The sequence below is a fragment of the Hermetia illucens genome, chromosome 3, assembly GCF_905115235.1.
Source record: "Hermetia illucens chromosome 3, iHerIll2.2.curated.20191125, whole genome shotgun sequence".
NCBI classification, from domain to species: Eukaryota; Metazoa; Arthropoda; class Insecta; order Diptera; family Stratiomyidae; genus Hermetia; species Hermetia illucens.
In genome coordinates, this window is record NC_051851.1 from 145,543,555 (window position 1) to 145,557,141 (window position 13,587).

General features: G+C 42.5%; 1 protein-coding gene across 1 annotated transcript in view; it reads right to left on the reverse strand.

Moving 5' to 3' along the window:
• Positions 1-6,529: 6,529 nt before the first annotated feature.
• The window catches only part of LOC119651448 (nucleolar protein 10), a 30,039-nt gene continuing 22,981 nt past the window's right edge, over positions 6,530-13,587 (reverse strand). The window contains exons 7-8 of the mRNA XM_038055054.1: positions 7,545-7,654; positions 6,530-7,476 (exon numbers count right to left, since the gene is read on the reverse strand). Coding sequence (XP_037910982.1) covers positions 6,576-7,476; positions 7,545-7,654 — 1,011 coding nt within the window. The 3' untranslated portion in view covers positions 6,530-6,575. The remainder of the gene's footprint in view (positions 7,477-7,544; positions 7,655-13,587) is intronic.

The following is a 13,587-nucleotide window of genomic DNA, read 5'->3' on the forward strand; positions in this document are numbered from 1 at the left end:
ACTTTGAGTGTGGGCGTAAAATTAGTATATTTTACAATATTCGTTCCTTTAGCGGCTTAATCAGTGGTAGGAAATTTACTTTGCCAGTGCAACATCACGTACCATGCATTTCTTGTTGAAACGCGACAAAATAAGCCCAATATAGCCATTAGATCGATGAGAAGATCTCGATGCAGTTTTTAATCGTAGTCTTTGTGGTTATTTAAGGCTGAATTTGCAATTCATACATCATGTCCTTGAGATGCTGTGCTGCTCTTAAAGTACAGGGTGCGGCAGCATAACTTCATTTTTTCAAAACTAAATAAAAACTATTGTATGCATCGGAAAATATTTATTTATTTTTTAAAATGTAGGTACATGTCTAAAGTTTTTATTTACATTGTTTTGAAGATCAAATCTGTTAGGTGACGTCCCCCATTCTCCATACATTGCGTAAACCGATTTCTGACTCATGACTCTTGTTAGCAGGTGTTATGTTGGCAATTTCTTCTTGGATGTTGGTCTTCAAATCTTGTAGGGTTCGTGGACGGTTCACATAAACACGGCATTTCAAAAAACCCCATAGAAAAAAATCACAGGGGGACAGATCGGGAGAGCGTGCCGGCCATTCCAAATCGCCTCTAATTGAGATAAGGCGCTCTGGAAAGTATTCCCTCAAAACAGCCATAGATGCTCTTGAAGTGTTTGCTGTTGCACCGTCTTGTTGGAACCAAGTGTCCCCCAAATCCAAATTTTCTAGCCGTGGGAAAAAAAATTCTGTAGCATGTTTACATACCGGGCCGAATTCACTGTCACTGTAACCTCATTTTCCTCAAAAAACCAGGGACCAATAATTCCAGCTGAGGAAATTGCACACCACACTGTGACTTTGGGTGAATGCAAAGGCTTTTGATGCAATTCTCGAGGGTTGGTGTCAGCCCAGTAGCGCATGTTTTGTTTGTTAACCGACCCACACAAATGAAAATGGGCTTCATCGCTAAAAAAAACAATAGCACCCTCGGGAACGACATCAAGAAGAAGCTCACACGCGTTCATCCGAGAATTGAAGTCACATTCTGAAAGTTCCTGCACTATCGCCATCTTATAGGGATGAAAATGAAGATCATCACGAAGAATTCTTCTCACAGAACGATCGGATAATCCAAGGGCAGATGCGTGTTTGCGCGCAGAACGCCGTGGCGATCGCAACATTGACGCTCTCACTGCTTCAATGTTGTCAGGTGATCTAACGGGCCGAGGGACTCCAGTTCTTCCTTTTGTCGCACTTGCAGTTTGTCTGAATGTAGTGACCCAGGTAACAATTGATTTGCGGTCTGGGACGGGAGCCAACGGCGCTAAATTAAAGCGATTCCGAAATGCACGCTGTGTTGCAATAACCGAACATCCGCTTGAAAAGTAAACCTCAACGGCAAAGGCACGCTCCTCACTATTCCAACGCATGATGGCGACTGAACCGTGTCGGGACAAAACTTTACAGTATCCCCTGTTGAACGAGACCACTAGCGCTCCGCTATGACATCAACTAACTGAGTGGCGCACATTTTAAAAAAGGAAGTTATGCTGCCGCACCCTGTAGAAGCTGCACTCGCAGGTTGTCAAGTCGTGCGTCTCTCTCTTTTAATGTTTATTGAAATAGAAGCTCCGATCCGGTAATATTTCCGGTGTGTATCTCTCTTTTCTTGTGGTTCAGCAGCTTTTGAGGTAGACGCTCTGATTCGTTCTGTTTTCAGGAGCTCTTCTGGCTGGCAGTTGCAATGATTGTCTGGTTGATCTTCTGATGTTCGATTTCTTAGATGGCATTTTAACTAATTCTCAGATTTGATGTCTGTTAACATTTTAATTCTATATTTCTATTAATACAATTATATTATTTTTAAAACTTTAACTAATCACCAATAAAACCAATAACTCATTCCAGTCACAGTCTTTATTTATCGCCATGGTAAACCCGGTCGAAAAAGTGTATAGCTCGATCCGTTCAGTACCATTAGTGGCAACTTGTGTCTAGAGTGGATATGGCTTGTCTGTTACTTTTTCTGTAAGTTAATTCGAGCTGTTCAGAATAATTGTAATTCCTAGCCAGAAACTAAATGGTCTTACTTTTCGCAAATGGAAATCACTGCAAGGGGCGACCAGATAAAAAACGACTTAAAATTTGAGATCCCCTTAATGCCAGACGAGTCGTTAAAAATTTTTTCCAGCAATTTAAATAGCAGTAACTGCAGAAAAAGAAAAAAAGCCCAAACCAATAAAAAAATATCAAGCAACTACAGAGATATAATATTTATGGAACGCTTTTCCCTCTCCTCTCTGCCAAGGTAAGCAAAACCCGAGACTCGTGCTCCCTGGTGATGGATTCGAAAAGGGTTTTTCGAGGGACGGCCCACAATGATCGATCTGTCTACCCTCAAATGTATATATCGCTAATTTTCGTCAAGATGTCTCTAATTTGCTAAGACTCCAGGACAATAAACCGAACTTCTTTATTGAACCTCAATGCTAGAGCTTAACGTGTTGGTACGTTGGCACATTCAATTCATCTAAAGATCGGGCTCAGAAGCTGCTCAGTCTCTTTCACACCATTTACAAAGTTGTCCACGTGTCCTTAATCCCATGCGTTGAGAACTGCCCAGTCTACTTAACTACTTTTCTTTAAGTTTCTGAGATGATTCTGCCCATGTGGTGCACCATATCACTTGACTTCTTCTTCTAAGATGTTGGTTATAGGCCTTTTCCTCATGAATTAAGTATTTTTAAGCCTCATTCTCATCCCACCTCATAGAGTACAATTTTCCTCCCCGTTCCTTCGTTAGTATACCTTGAGACATATAATGTTGCGGGTAATGGCGTTCCAGAATTTTTTAGATCTACTGACCCTTTTCGACTATAGACCGTTCGAGCTTCCCTACCTGTTCGTTAAGGAACGACCTCCTTGTTCACTTGATAGGAAGAATTTTGGACTTCCTTTTTTTGGCCGAATGAAGTGACCGATGAGATGAAATACGCCATAAGAATGTAAATGTGAGCTGATCCTTCCACACAAAATGCAGGAACGATGAACGCCTCCATTGTTTTGTGAGCTGAGAAATTGGTTCGAATAAGCCCCGTGTATCAGGCCTGGCCCAAATCATGCAGGGCTTTAAGTGACAGACATGGCAATCGACGTAATGCTTATCAAATACGAAGTCTGAGTCGGACAACTTGACGAAAGATTTGGACGTGATGATTTCCACAGCTAGGCACAACAGCTTAATCCTATCCCAGCAGATTGGCTACACCATAATCGCATCCTCAAAGCCAGTTTTTGATGCCACACCGACATATTTATCTATCAACCAGTTCCTTTTCTGAGTGGATATTTTGATTAATTCAATCCTACAATGCATCGCATTGTCTGCCTGGCTAGCACAGAGAGGTCAAAGTGCGTATCCGTGAGGCACATCAGTAGACCTGAATTTAGGTGCTGGCGGAACTACACGATAAGGTCTTTAGGTTTTTAAGGTTTAGGATACCTATGCCCTCGTGGTTGACCATCCCGGAAGGTTATTTCCGCGATTTTCTATATGAACTTTACAACGCAAATTTCTACTTAAGATAATCCTTTGTCTCCTTACTAATATAGAAAAATCATCTTCCATCACGTTCACAAAAAATTGGGAAATTCATTCAGCCGTTCTAGGAAGAATGTTCACATCAAAGATGAGAATTAGTACACACGTAGAGGAATCGATGGTCAAAGCCAAAGTTGTAGCTAGATATATATCATATTATCTGGATTTAGGTGGGGTATGCACTCCAAGCAAGCCCTGTAAATCTTTAGAGGTATTGTTAGACCTGGCATAAAATGCACAGCGTCAACTACTATCGGTGCTAGGTACTAAGGCCTCGTGAACAGTATTAGCTCTTTTACAGGGGTTCAGTTCAAAAAGTCCTTGGGTTTATTCTGACCCATGACTAGTCATGTTATAGTTGCGCTTGCCAGCAGATCTCAGGAAAACTCTGACGACAAAATTGCATAGCAGTCTTTTCTTATAGATTATTTTACGTTCCGCCGGTTTCAACGATGTGGTGAGGGTGCAGGCAACTCCGAAAATGGGTTCCACTGTTGGCATACCGCTCAGATTTTCATTGCTATATGTTAATTGTGTTTACGAGCATGAATACAGTTTCAAAGTAAAAGTAGTCTAGCGATCACGAAACACTATCAAATGAGTCAATAACAACAACGTGGCGAGACCACCGCTCGGGCTTCAGCCTAGAAAAGCTATAAAGTCACAAGTCATTGAATAAATTGCCACTAAGGCAAGGAGTCACATTATTCTGACCAAACATTCTATACGTTGCTACGTCCTCCTCTCCTAAATCCCTGCGCTCTTACCCAGTTTGGTTCACCACTGAAGCCCACAAGAAACTTCGTCAAAAACTTATTACTACGAGGAAGTCCTGAAACCTATGCTGACTTCGTTTTTTTTTCAAAACTCGGTCAAATCTTTGATACTTAAATCCAGAAAAAAATATTTGACTAGTGTTGGACCCTCACTGAACCGCAGAAACCTCAATCCACTCTGGTCTCACATTCGCAACTAAACTAGCTGTCTCTTCCTTTCGTCAAATTTTCTGACTCCTCTGCTAACGTTCCGAACTATCTGGTGATTTACTCTGCCGCTCGCTTCTCTCTCACTATTGGATGTAGCTTGCCCCGTTTTCCCTACCATTCCTCTGCTTACTTCCTCCTCCTCATAAGCAAGCTTGACGCGAGTGTTGTCCATGGACACGCCGGTCTTTCTAACCTCTTTTTGCCGTCTCCATTGGTTTCAACAAGAGCCTTGAAGAAAAGTATTTTCCTAGCTTGTGTAAAAAGGCTTTCATCACCTCCATTCACAAACGTAACGATCGCACTCTTGCTGAGAATTATCATCCCATTTTCTCTTCCTTCCTCCTGTTCTGGAATCTTAGAAAGGTTGTCCGCCCACTTTAGCCACTTCATAGTGAAAGAGCAAGACACTTTGTTAAGCGTGGGTCCACCGCCTCTAACCTACTCGACTTCACTAACTTCGTGGCGAAATATCTATATTCACGGCAGGAAGTGCATACTATCTACAATTACTGTTAAAGCCTTCGACACTATAAATCACAAGATGCTTTTGTCCAAACCCACCCCAGCGTTCCCATACCACTTATATCATGACATGCTTCTTACCTATGATTTCAACTCCATCCAATTCCCTTGGACTATTCCCCCCCCCCCCCCCCCCATCCTTCTGCTTTCTGAGCCACCGCTGCCTACAAGAGCGTAGAACCTGTCTAGATTTATGCACACTTTTCAAACTTTGCTTGGGTCTGATGGGCTCTAACGACATCACCTGCATCGCAGACACTTCCAACGTATCCTTCGCAGAATGAAAAACAGATATGGCTCAATGATATTTTAGCTTGTTCTTAATGGAATTCGCTCCGAATATCAAACTATTGTCTCGTAAATGCAGGACGCCTTGTCAAGCGCAACTTTTATAATTGATAAGAACTTCTTTGCACCACTTCTTCTAAGTGAAAGTGTTTCAATCCAATAATATTGATCAGATTTAATTAAGGACAAATGAAAGTGTATCTATTCATTCGGTACGCTACAGTACGTTCTGAGTTTCTCCTAATGAACCAGAAGGTGTGGACGTGATCCAAGAGTAGTCATCCCAATTCGAAGCCGATCATACCACCAGGCGTATTACTGCAACCGAATTACACATGGAGTGATTGCCCCCGCGTCAATTTATTGTTAGGGCAATATTTACTATCAGGTAGGTCACCATACAAATCATCTGTGCACCCGATTAAATCAGACTCCCCTCTAGACTTATTTATTTGATCCCATACGATTGTGGTTGGCAGTTTCACCTGCTGCGTATAGTATTCTTGGGTAAAACTTATGTGACTACTCAGATCAGGGATGCAATAGGCATCTGGTTCAATAAAACCATCAAATGGTGTAGAAAAGTATGCAGAAGACATGTTAGATGCAGAGCCAAGGAGAGAAAATCCGAGCCCGGAGTGAAAACTATACAAAAATCTAGGCGAATGGAAAAAATTGTGTGGGTTCCCCTGTTATTGCTTTTTTATGGAAATTTCTATTTCGGGCGCCTAGCAAAACTACGACCTCTCGTCAGGCTTGGTTAGATTCAATCATTTTAGGTGATCATTTTACAATTATCGTCTTATTCTCCGGTCTTTGAATTTTGTGCTGCTAACGCAGTACTTATGAATCATGCAGACTGTATCGAAAGCATTTTACTGCTGAATGAGAAACATATTCAACAAAATCATCGTTCTTTGGTTCACGAAAATCAACAGCCCATCTGGAACTACCATTAGAATTCTTCTTGGGATCAATTGATCGATTCGAAGTAGTTTCCAAAATCTCAGCATGCGTCTGGTAAGGCCATGTAGTTTCTTATCAAACTGGTCTAAGAATACATGATAATGCGATCTATGGGCGAAAATCAAAGAAAGAAACCATTAAAACTATTTACAAACATTTATTTCTGTGAAATAAAAACATACACAACGAACTGACTACTATTTTACTTAATCCTAAGCTTCTTCAAGGGCAAACTCGAAACCGGTCTCAACAGCTGCTTCCTCTCCTCTCTATGCTTTTTCATTTCATATTCACGTTTCTTCATATCCTTTGTAAGCGGCTTCGTATCGAAAGTCATACTTCGATTCCCGTAACTACCTTTGTCAGCAACAAACTGTTCCGAGGCCAGTTCTTTTTCAACTCTATCCTTAAGACTGACCTTACTAGATTTCTTCCTCAACCCACCCATCTTCAATTCACGCAAATGATCCAGTTCTATCATTTTAGTTGATGATGTCCCATTCTCCTCCTTCTCGCGCTCTAGCTCCTCTTCTTCCCTGTCACGATCTTCGCGGTCCCTCTTAACTTGTTTGTATGTTTTCTTCATCTCTCTCGCAAATTCACGTACATCTTCATCATCGGAACTTGGCTCATCACTTTCATCCGACTTTTCGCTCGTATTGCCATCGTGGAACAAATCATCGTCATCTGAACTCTCTGGTTGCTGGTCTTCTTCTGCGTGGAGTTGTTTGACCCGATCAACTTCGATGCGTCGTTTGACTTCCTTCAGTTTCGATTTATCCAGTCGTTTCAGCACAGGAGCAAGCATTTTGAATTCAGCAGCATTTTTATCAATAGCAAAGTCAGGATTTTCAAACATGGTCTTGAAACGACTGTCTTCCAAGAGGTTGGGCGCATTCTTCGGTTTTTTAGATGAATCTTGTTCACTGATGATTTTAAGGGCCAGCTCTTGATTGACCTTTGGAAGATCGGAATTGAGTTGTAACCGACTGGGGCGTTGCGCTTCGATTTGTTGACGAATCTTCTCCTTGCGATATTTTTCAAAAGCAAATGGTTCGGCGGCGGCTTTGGCTTTATTGTATAGGCGAACATCGATGAAATAACTAAAATTATGGAAAAGAAAAGGAAAACGTTAAACCGCGACAAATTAGTTTGATGATTGCTAACTTACCCATGCATGTATGCTCGCAGTAAGTTGGTGCCTATTAGATTGTCCAGGTTCAACTCCTCTAATTCCTTCTTCGTAACAAATTGATAGTCATCGTAGATGTGTTCAACCGCCTGAAATTTAATGAAGGAAGTTATTATTTGGTGGATAAGCTAATTTAAGTAGATCAGCTGCAACGAATTAAAATAATTCTAATACATTTACATTAATCTCGAATTTCTTTGTCTCTAAGGAAGAGAAGTAAAATAAAAAGTTCTAAGCAATTCCAAGAGATTGCAGAAATTTTCTAATCAGGAGTTGACGCTTGTTTGAATCTGACTGAAATATTGGCAGAACGTAGCAAATGCTTCCCCAAATTGTTTTTGATTTTCTTAAGGGTTAAAAAGACAGTGGACACATCCAATGAACGAGCGGAGCGGAGCAAACACAAAGACGAATAAAAACATCCATGGTTTCCGTATCTTGAAGCTTATTTCGAGCTTGATTGATGTATCTCTGGACTGAGGGAGATTGTGTGGTCTCAGAGAAACCAATAATAACAACATGGCAAGCCTCTCTTGGATAAGCAACTGCAAGAAAATACAGAGGTCAAGTTTTTAATCATCTCCTGAGCTGAAGAAAAGGAGTCGCGTTTGTACACTTAAATTTTGGTCCGATCATTCTGCTTCAGAATCGCCGTGGTATTATGAAGACGATAGGAAGGCGGTTAAAGGGTAGTATAGGCCCCAGGGCGAAACGTGGATTGGTACCCACGATGGAGCATAAAACCTGGGAAACGCCTGCTGAACCAACACCAACAGCTCGACTATCAAACCTTATCTCCACCAACACGAAACAAAGAGGGAAATCTGATTTCCGACGGAATGGGCATATTGGAGCGATGGGTTGAATACTTTGATGAGCTACTGAACAACCAGAACATTGGCGAGTTGGAGGTCCCGCCAACTGAAGACGACGGACAAATACTGCCAGCACCAAGTATAGGAGAAACTGTCCGTGCAAAGGAAGATATCACACAATGCAGCAATTGTAGAGGTATCACATTGCTGAGTACCATCTATAAGATATTCTCCGCTATCTTGCTAGGCCGGATAGCCCCATACGCTCAGAACATCATTGACCCATACCAAAGAGGCTTCACTCCAGGTAAATCAGCAACAGATCAGATTTTCTCTCTGCGGCAAGCGATGGAAAAACTGTTGGAATATGAACAACAGTTGCACCATCTATTCATCGACTTTAAAGCCGCCTATGATACAGTGTAAAACTGTACACGGCCATGAGAGAATTCGATATCCCGACGAAATTAATAAGACTGACTAAGCTGACCCTGACCAATGTGCGAGGCCAGATAAAATCAGCAGGATCACTCTCAAGATCATTCGACATCAAACACGGTCTACGACAAGAGGAAGCCCTATCATGCGTCCTCTTTAACCTGGTCCTCGAGAAAGTGATCCGTGATGCTGAGATAAATGCAAGAGGTCCGATCCTCTTGAAGTCCACCCAACTACTGGCCTATGCTGACGTTATCGACATCATGGGAAGAACCACCCGAGACGTACAAACTGCCTTCATCCAGGCGAGCAGGCGACGCGAGATTTTGGGATGGACATTAATGAAGGCAAGACAAAATATATGGTGGCAACGTCAGCACCGAAGACCAACCAACGAACAACATCAAACCGCATTGGTCAAACAGGAAGAATAAAGATAGGAGAATTCAACTGTGAGACCGTTGACAACTTCTCCTATCTCAAAAATCACAACCGATAACAGCTACGATGATGAAATCCGCGCACGGTTGTTGGTAGCCAACAGAGCCTATTTCAGCTTACAAAAACTGTTCCGCTCGAAACGTCTCACCATAGGGTCAAAGCTCTTACTGTACAAGACAATGATTTTGCCAGTCCTCATGTATTCCTCGGAGACTTGGGTTCTTAGCAAGAAGAATTGCGAACTCTTGGTCGCGTTCGAGAGAAAAATCCTCCGAAGAATTTTTGACCCCCTACATGAGGATGGACGATTCCGTAGTTTACATAACGACGAAATCTATGAGCGATATCATGACCGTCAGGTTATGGATAAAATCCGGCTCAATAGTCACTTAATCCGTATGGATGAGGATGATCCCACCCGGAAAGTCTATAAGGGCAATATCTATGGTAGAAAAAGAAGACAAGACAGACCCTGCCTAAGATGGAGCGATGGCGTAGGCCAGGACGCCAGACAGCTTTTAGGGATATCGAATTGGTGGACCTCGGCGCAATTCACATGTTACACCACGAGAAAGCCTAAAATCAACTTAAAAAAAGTTGAATATATCGACGCCACATTTCTGGTTATCGTGCTATTGCCTCTCAAACGGTAGTATTACCGGAAACATCTGCGCCGAAATATTAGCCCTAGCACATCTACTTACGAACCTCCCGACGCCTCCGATACAAGCGATATCGAGAATACCAAGATGAACAAGGGTATCAAAAACGTTACGCGCAGTTTTTATTCAAGCAGCCTGTATTACAAGGACTTTACCAGAGGTCAAACTCTACTGGAATCTACCTACATATTGTGAATCTTCCCGCTAAGAGGAAATATGGAACTGTCACGGTAAATATTCTGGTCGCTTTCATACCCCCCGTAAAAAACAAAATTGGACGTGTTCTACAAAGCTGAAATCTCAGCGACATCGTCTTATTTCGTTCAAGAACTTTAAAGCCTCGTGGGAAATCGAATCTTTGACCCAACGTTCAAGTCCATTTTTATTCAACGCTGCAGATACCCCGCCATAGGCACGGACCTTACCCAGGATGCACTTGCTAAGAGGATCGACGAGTTGTTGAAGTGTAGCAAGATCAAACAATAGTAGCAAAACCAAAACTTCCGACGATAGCGGGGATGCAAGAAACACCCGAGCCGAGGTGAAATGATTTAAGTCACATCCTAACGTCAAGCTCAGCGAACGTTTCCTCAACATCATCGTGACCCTCTGGATCCCGTTCACATAAATGCAACTGAATTGAGATTTGGAAAAAAGCCTGCACCTGCAAAATACTAACCATATGCTGTCAACAACAGCCCAGCCGCGTACTCGCGAGAAAAAATGATTGATATCAAACCTAGACGTGTTATTATTATGAATTCACAGTTGCAGATATTGCCGGAGTCGATTTATTAGATCACTACACCCCACACCACGCCCCCCGGAAGAATTAACCAAGGCAGATGTTAACTTCTAATTAATATTGAACGAGGAAATCAGTAGTCTCTCAAGCTTTCCCAAGTGAGGACAACTAATAACTCAACTTAGTCACGATGCCGAACAAGTGTCCCATCTGTAAGCAAACAACTTCGTCCCTGATGGATCACGAAAATTGTAATAATAATGCTATCTCGTTGCTTCACTTCAAGAAATGCGGCTTAGATATTCCAGTAGTACATCGACGATGCACTGTAAGGACGGGGCTTCTGATGATACCCCAAATGCAACTTTAGTCAAGTCATCCAATAGCTCCGCTATGACCTCAATTCCTAAGAAACTCGATCACTATCTGGGCGCCATCAGGGATTACCTTATCCCTTACCCTTAACTCTTATGGATGATCAACCTCTTCACAAGTTCCTCTATGAAGCAGCTGGCAAAAGCAACAAAGCCAATGCCTTGCCAACAGACAGCAATATTGACAAGCCTGTGATGATCATTTTTGACAACTTGGCCACAATATAACAATAACGTCCTTTCAACCCATTTCAAATGGTATGGTAAAAAGGAAGTGCAGATCTCTACAAACATCGGTCAGGGGCCACATGGATGGCTTGAGGTACTGTTCACCATCCTACTAGGACTATGAGTAGCTACAAAAAAAGAACATTGGCGTTTTTCTAGCTGAACTTGTTTATAGAGCAATCCGACGATTATCAGGCGAATTCTTTGCGCACAAGGGCCTACGTCCAGATATGAACACTTCGTCCTACGTTAGCTGAAGTTTTCTGCAGTCTGTCCTCAGGTAAATTTGCGACTCCCTCGGCATCGATGGCAACCAGAGGTCATAGAACGCGCTTGTCATTCCCAATCCCAACATAGATCAAATATAATCTCCAGGCCATACGAGGTCCAAACATCCTTCGGAAAAAAATCCTCTTCTTCCAAGTTCTTAAAGTTTGATGATTTTGAAAGTTTGTTACACTCTATTGCTCGACTTTTGCTCAATTTCGCTCGATCACACATAAACTCGCTAACTAAAAACGAAATTGTTACTATTTCCAGCAGCCTCTGCTACACTCGTCAACGTAATGGTGGAATTCCTTTTGTGACGAAGCATCCTACGGTGCACTTCTCGTATTTTTTAAGGTTACAAAGCGCCCATCGCCCCCGCTGGCAGCTATCAATAATGCTCTCAGCTCCTTATACGCCTCAACATTTCGGCACTCAGCCAGGTCTTGTAATGTCCTTTTGGACCAACTTTATTCGCACCGAAGATAAAGTGCAAGAATATTTCGACCAGATTTCAACGGAACAATTTGTTCAAATCGTTCCAATAACCATGAATCAAACCGGGTTTATCAAGGACTGTGCAACTACTGACGCAATACACGCCGAGCGGTTACTCATGGACAGATACCATAAGAAGCATCGCCCATTTTACATTGCATTTCTAGAACTAGAGAAGGCGCTCGATCATGTATCACAAGAACTCATGCGTGCACTGGGTTAAATTGCTCTACACGATCCGAAGAGTAAAGTGTGAAGTGTGGCGAGCATATCAAAACCGCGTCTTGTGTCGGTCGGAGTCTCTTTCGGAATTCATCATCAAGCGCCCTCCCCCCACTCCCCTTTATTCTTGTTATGGAGACTGTTACACAACGCGCGTCTCATAGCAAGCTGATATCGAGTTCATAAATGGAATGATCGCTTCATGCAACACAGTTTCAGATTGAATTTGAATAAAACAGAATTTTTGACGGCTGATCCTAATGAAACAGGCACTATCACTGTCAGTGCTAGAACAGGGGGATTTAAATATCTAGGATTTAGCATTCATCCAAGCCAAGCCAATGTGAATTGCGTTATAAATTTGGCTGATGAAGTGGCGATCCGCAACTGGTGGACGTATCAACGAACATCTCAAGGCGAAATTTACCGTAGTGTCATCCGCCCTGTCGCTCTGAGTGTTGGCCGACTATAAAAGGCAATGAACGGCGCCTTGTGGTAATGGGGACAAAGGTGTTACGTTGGACTAGTGGCGTTACACGCTATGATCTTATCAGAAATGAGAATATGGAGTTGCACCGATCGTGGAAAAATTGCGAGAGAGACGTCTTCGATGGTGTGGCCACGTAATATGCGCTAACGAGAATACACTTGCCAAGATTGGTTTGAATATCGAACTCGATGGGAAACGACCAAAAGGCCGGCTTGATACGCTGGAAGTTGGTCTGAAAGCCGAATGCATCCAGACCAGGCCTTTGGAAGAGCAAAATGCCGTAACCAAACAAGATGAACCGATCCCGCTTGTGAACGGAACAAAGGCTGAAGAAGAAGAAGAATCGAAGATAAGTGATGGAGTTGGGGTCTTTTTCAACACCTATTCTGCCACGCACATTCAGAAGAAAACTCCTAAATCTAGGCCGATCGACGGTCTGATTAGATGTTCGTTGCCGGTCATTTGAAAGTTAACTAAACTTATGGGAACTCGAACAGTGTACCGCCAATACGATGATGAGGTAGTGAAAGTTGCAAAACTCTACAAAGTTGTCACCATTGTTTTACAGCCAATAAGATCATGCCTCCCTTTCGGTAGCGAACCCACAAATTTTCATCCCCTTAGCAGTCTTTCCAATGCTAGAACCTTATCCGAAAATATGTAGATAGAATCCAAGAAGACTATACGCAGGGGATTCAACACAAAGCACATTCTTTGAAATTTTATGGAGACGGAAAAGTCTTGCACACACTCGATCGCGACGGGAGTTGCGTGACAAAAGTTCCGTGCATAATGGCTGCTGTTATTGGGGTATGTGTGATGCAGTGCATTGGTGTGCGCCC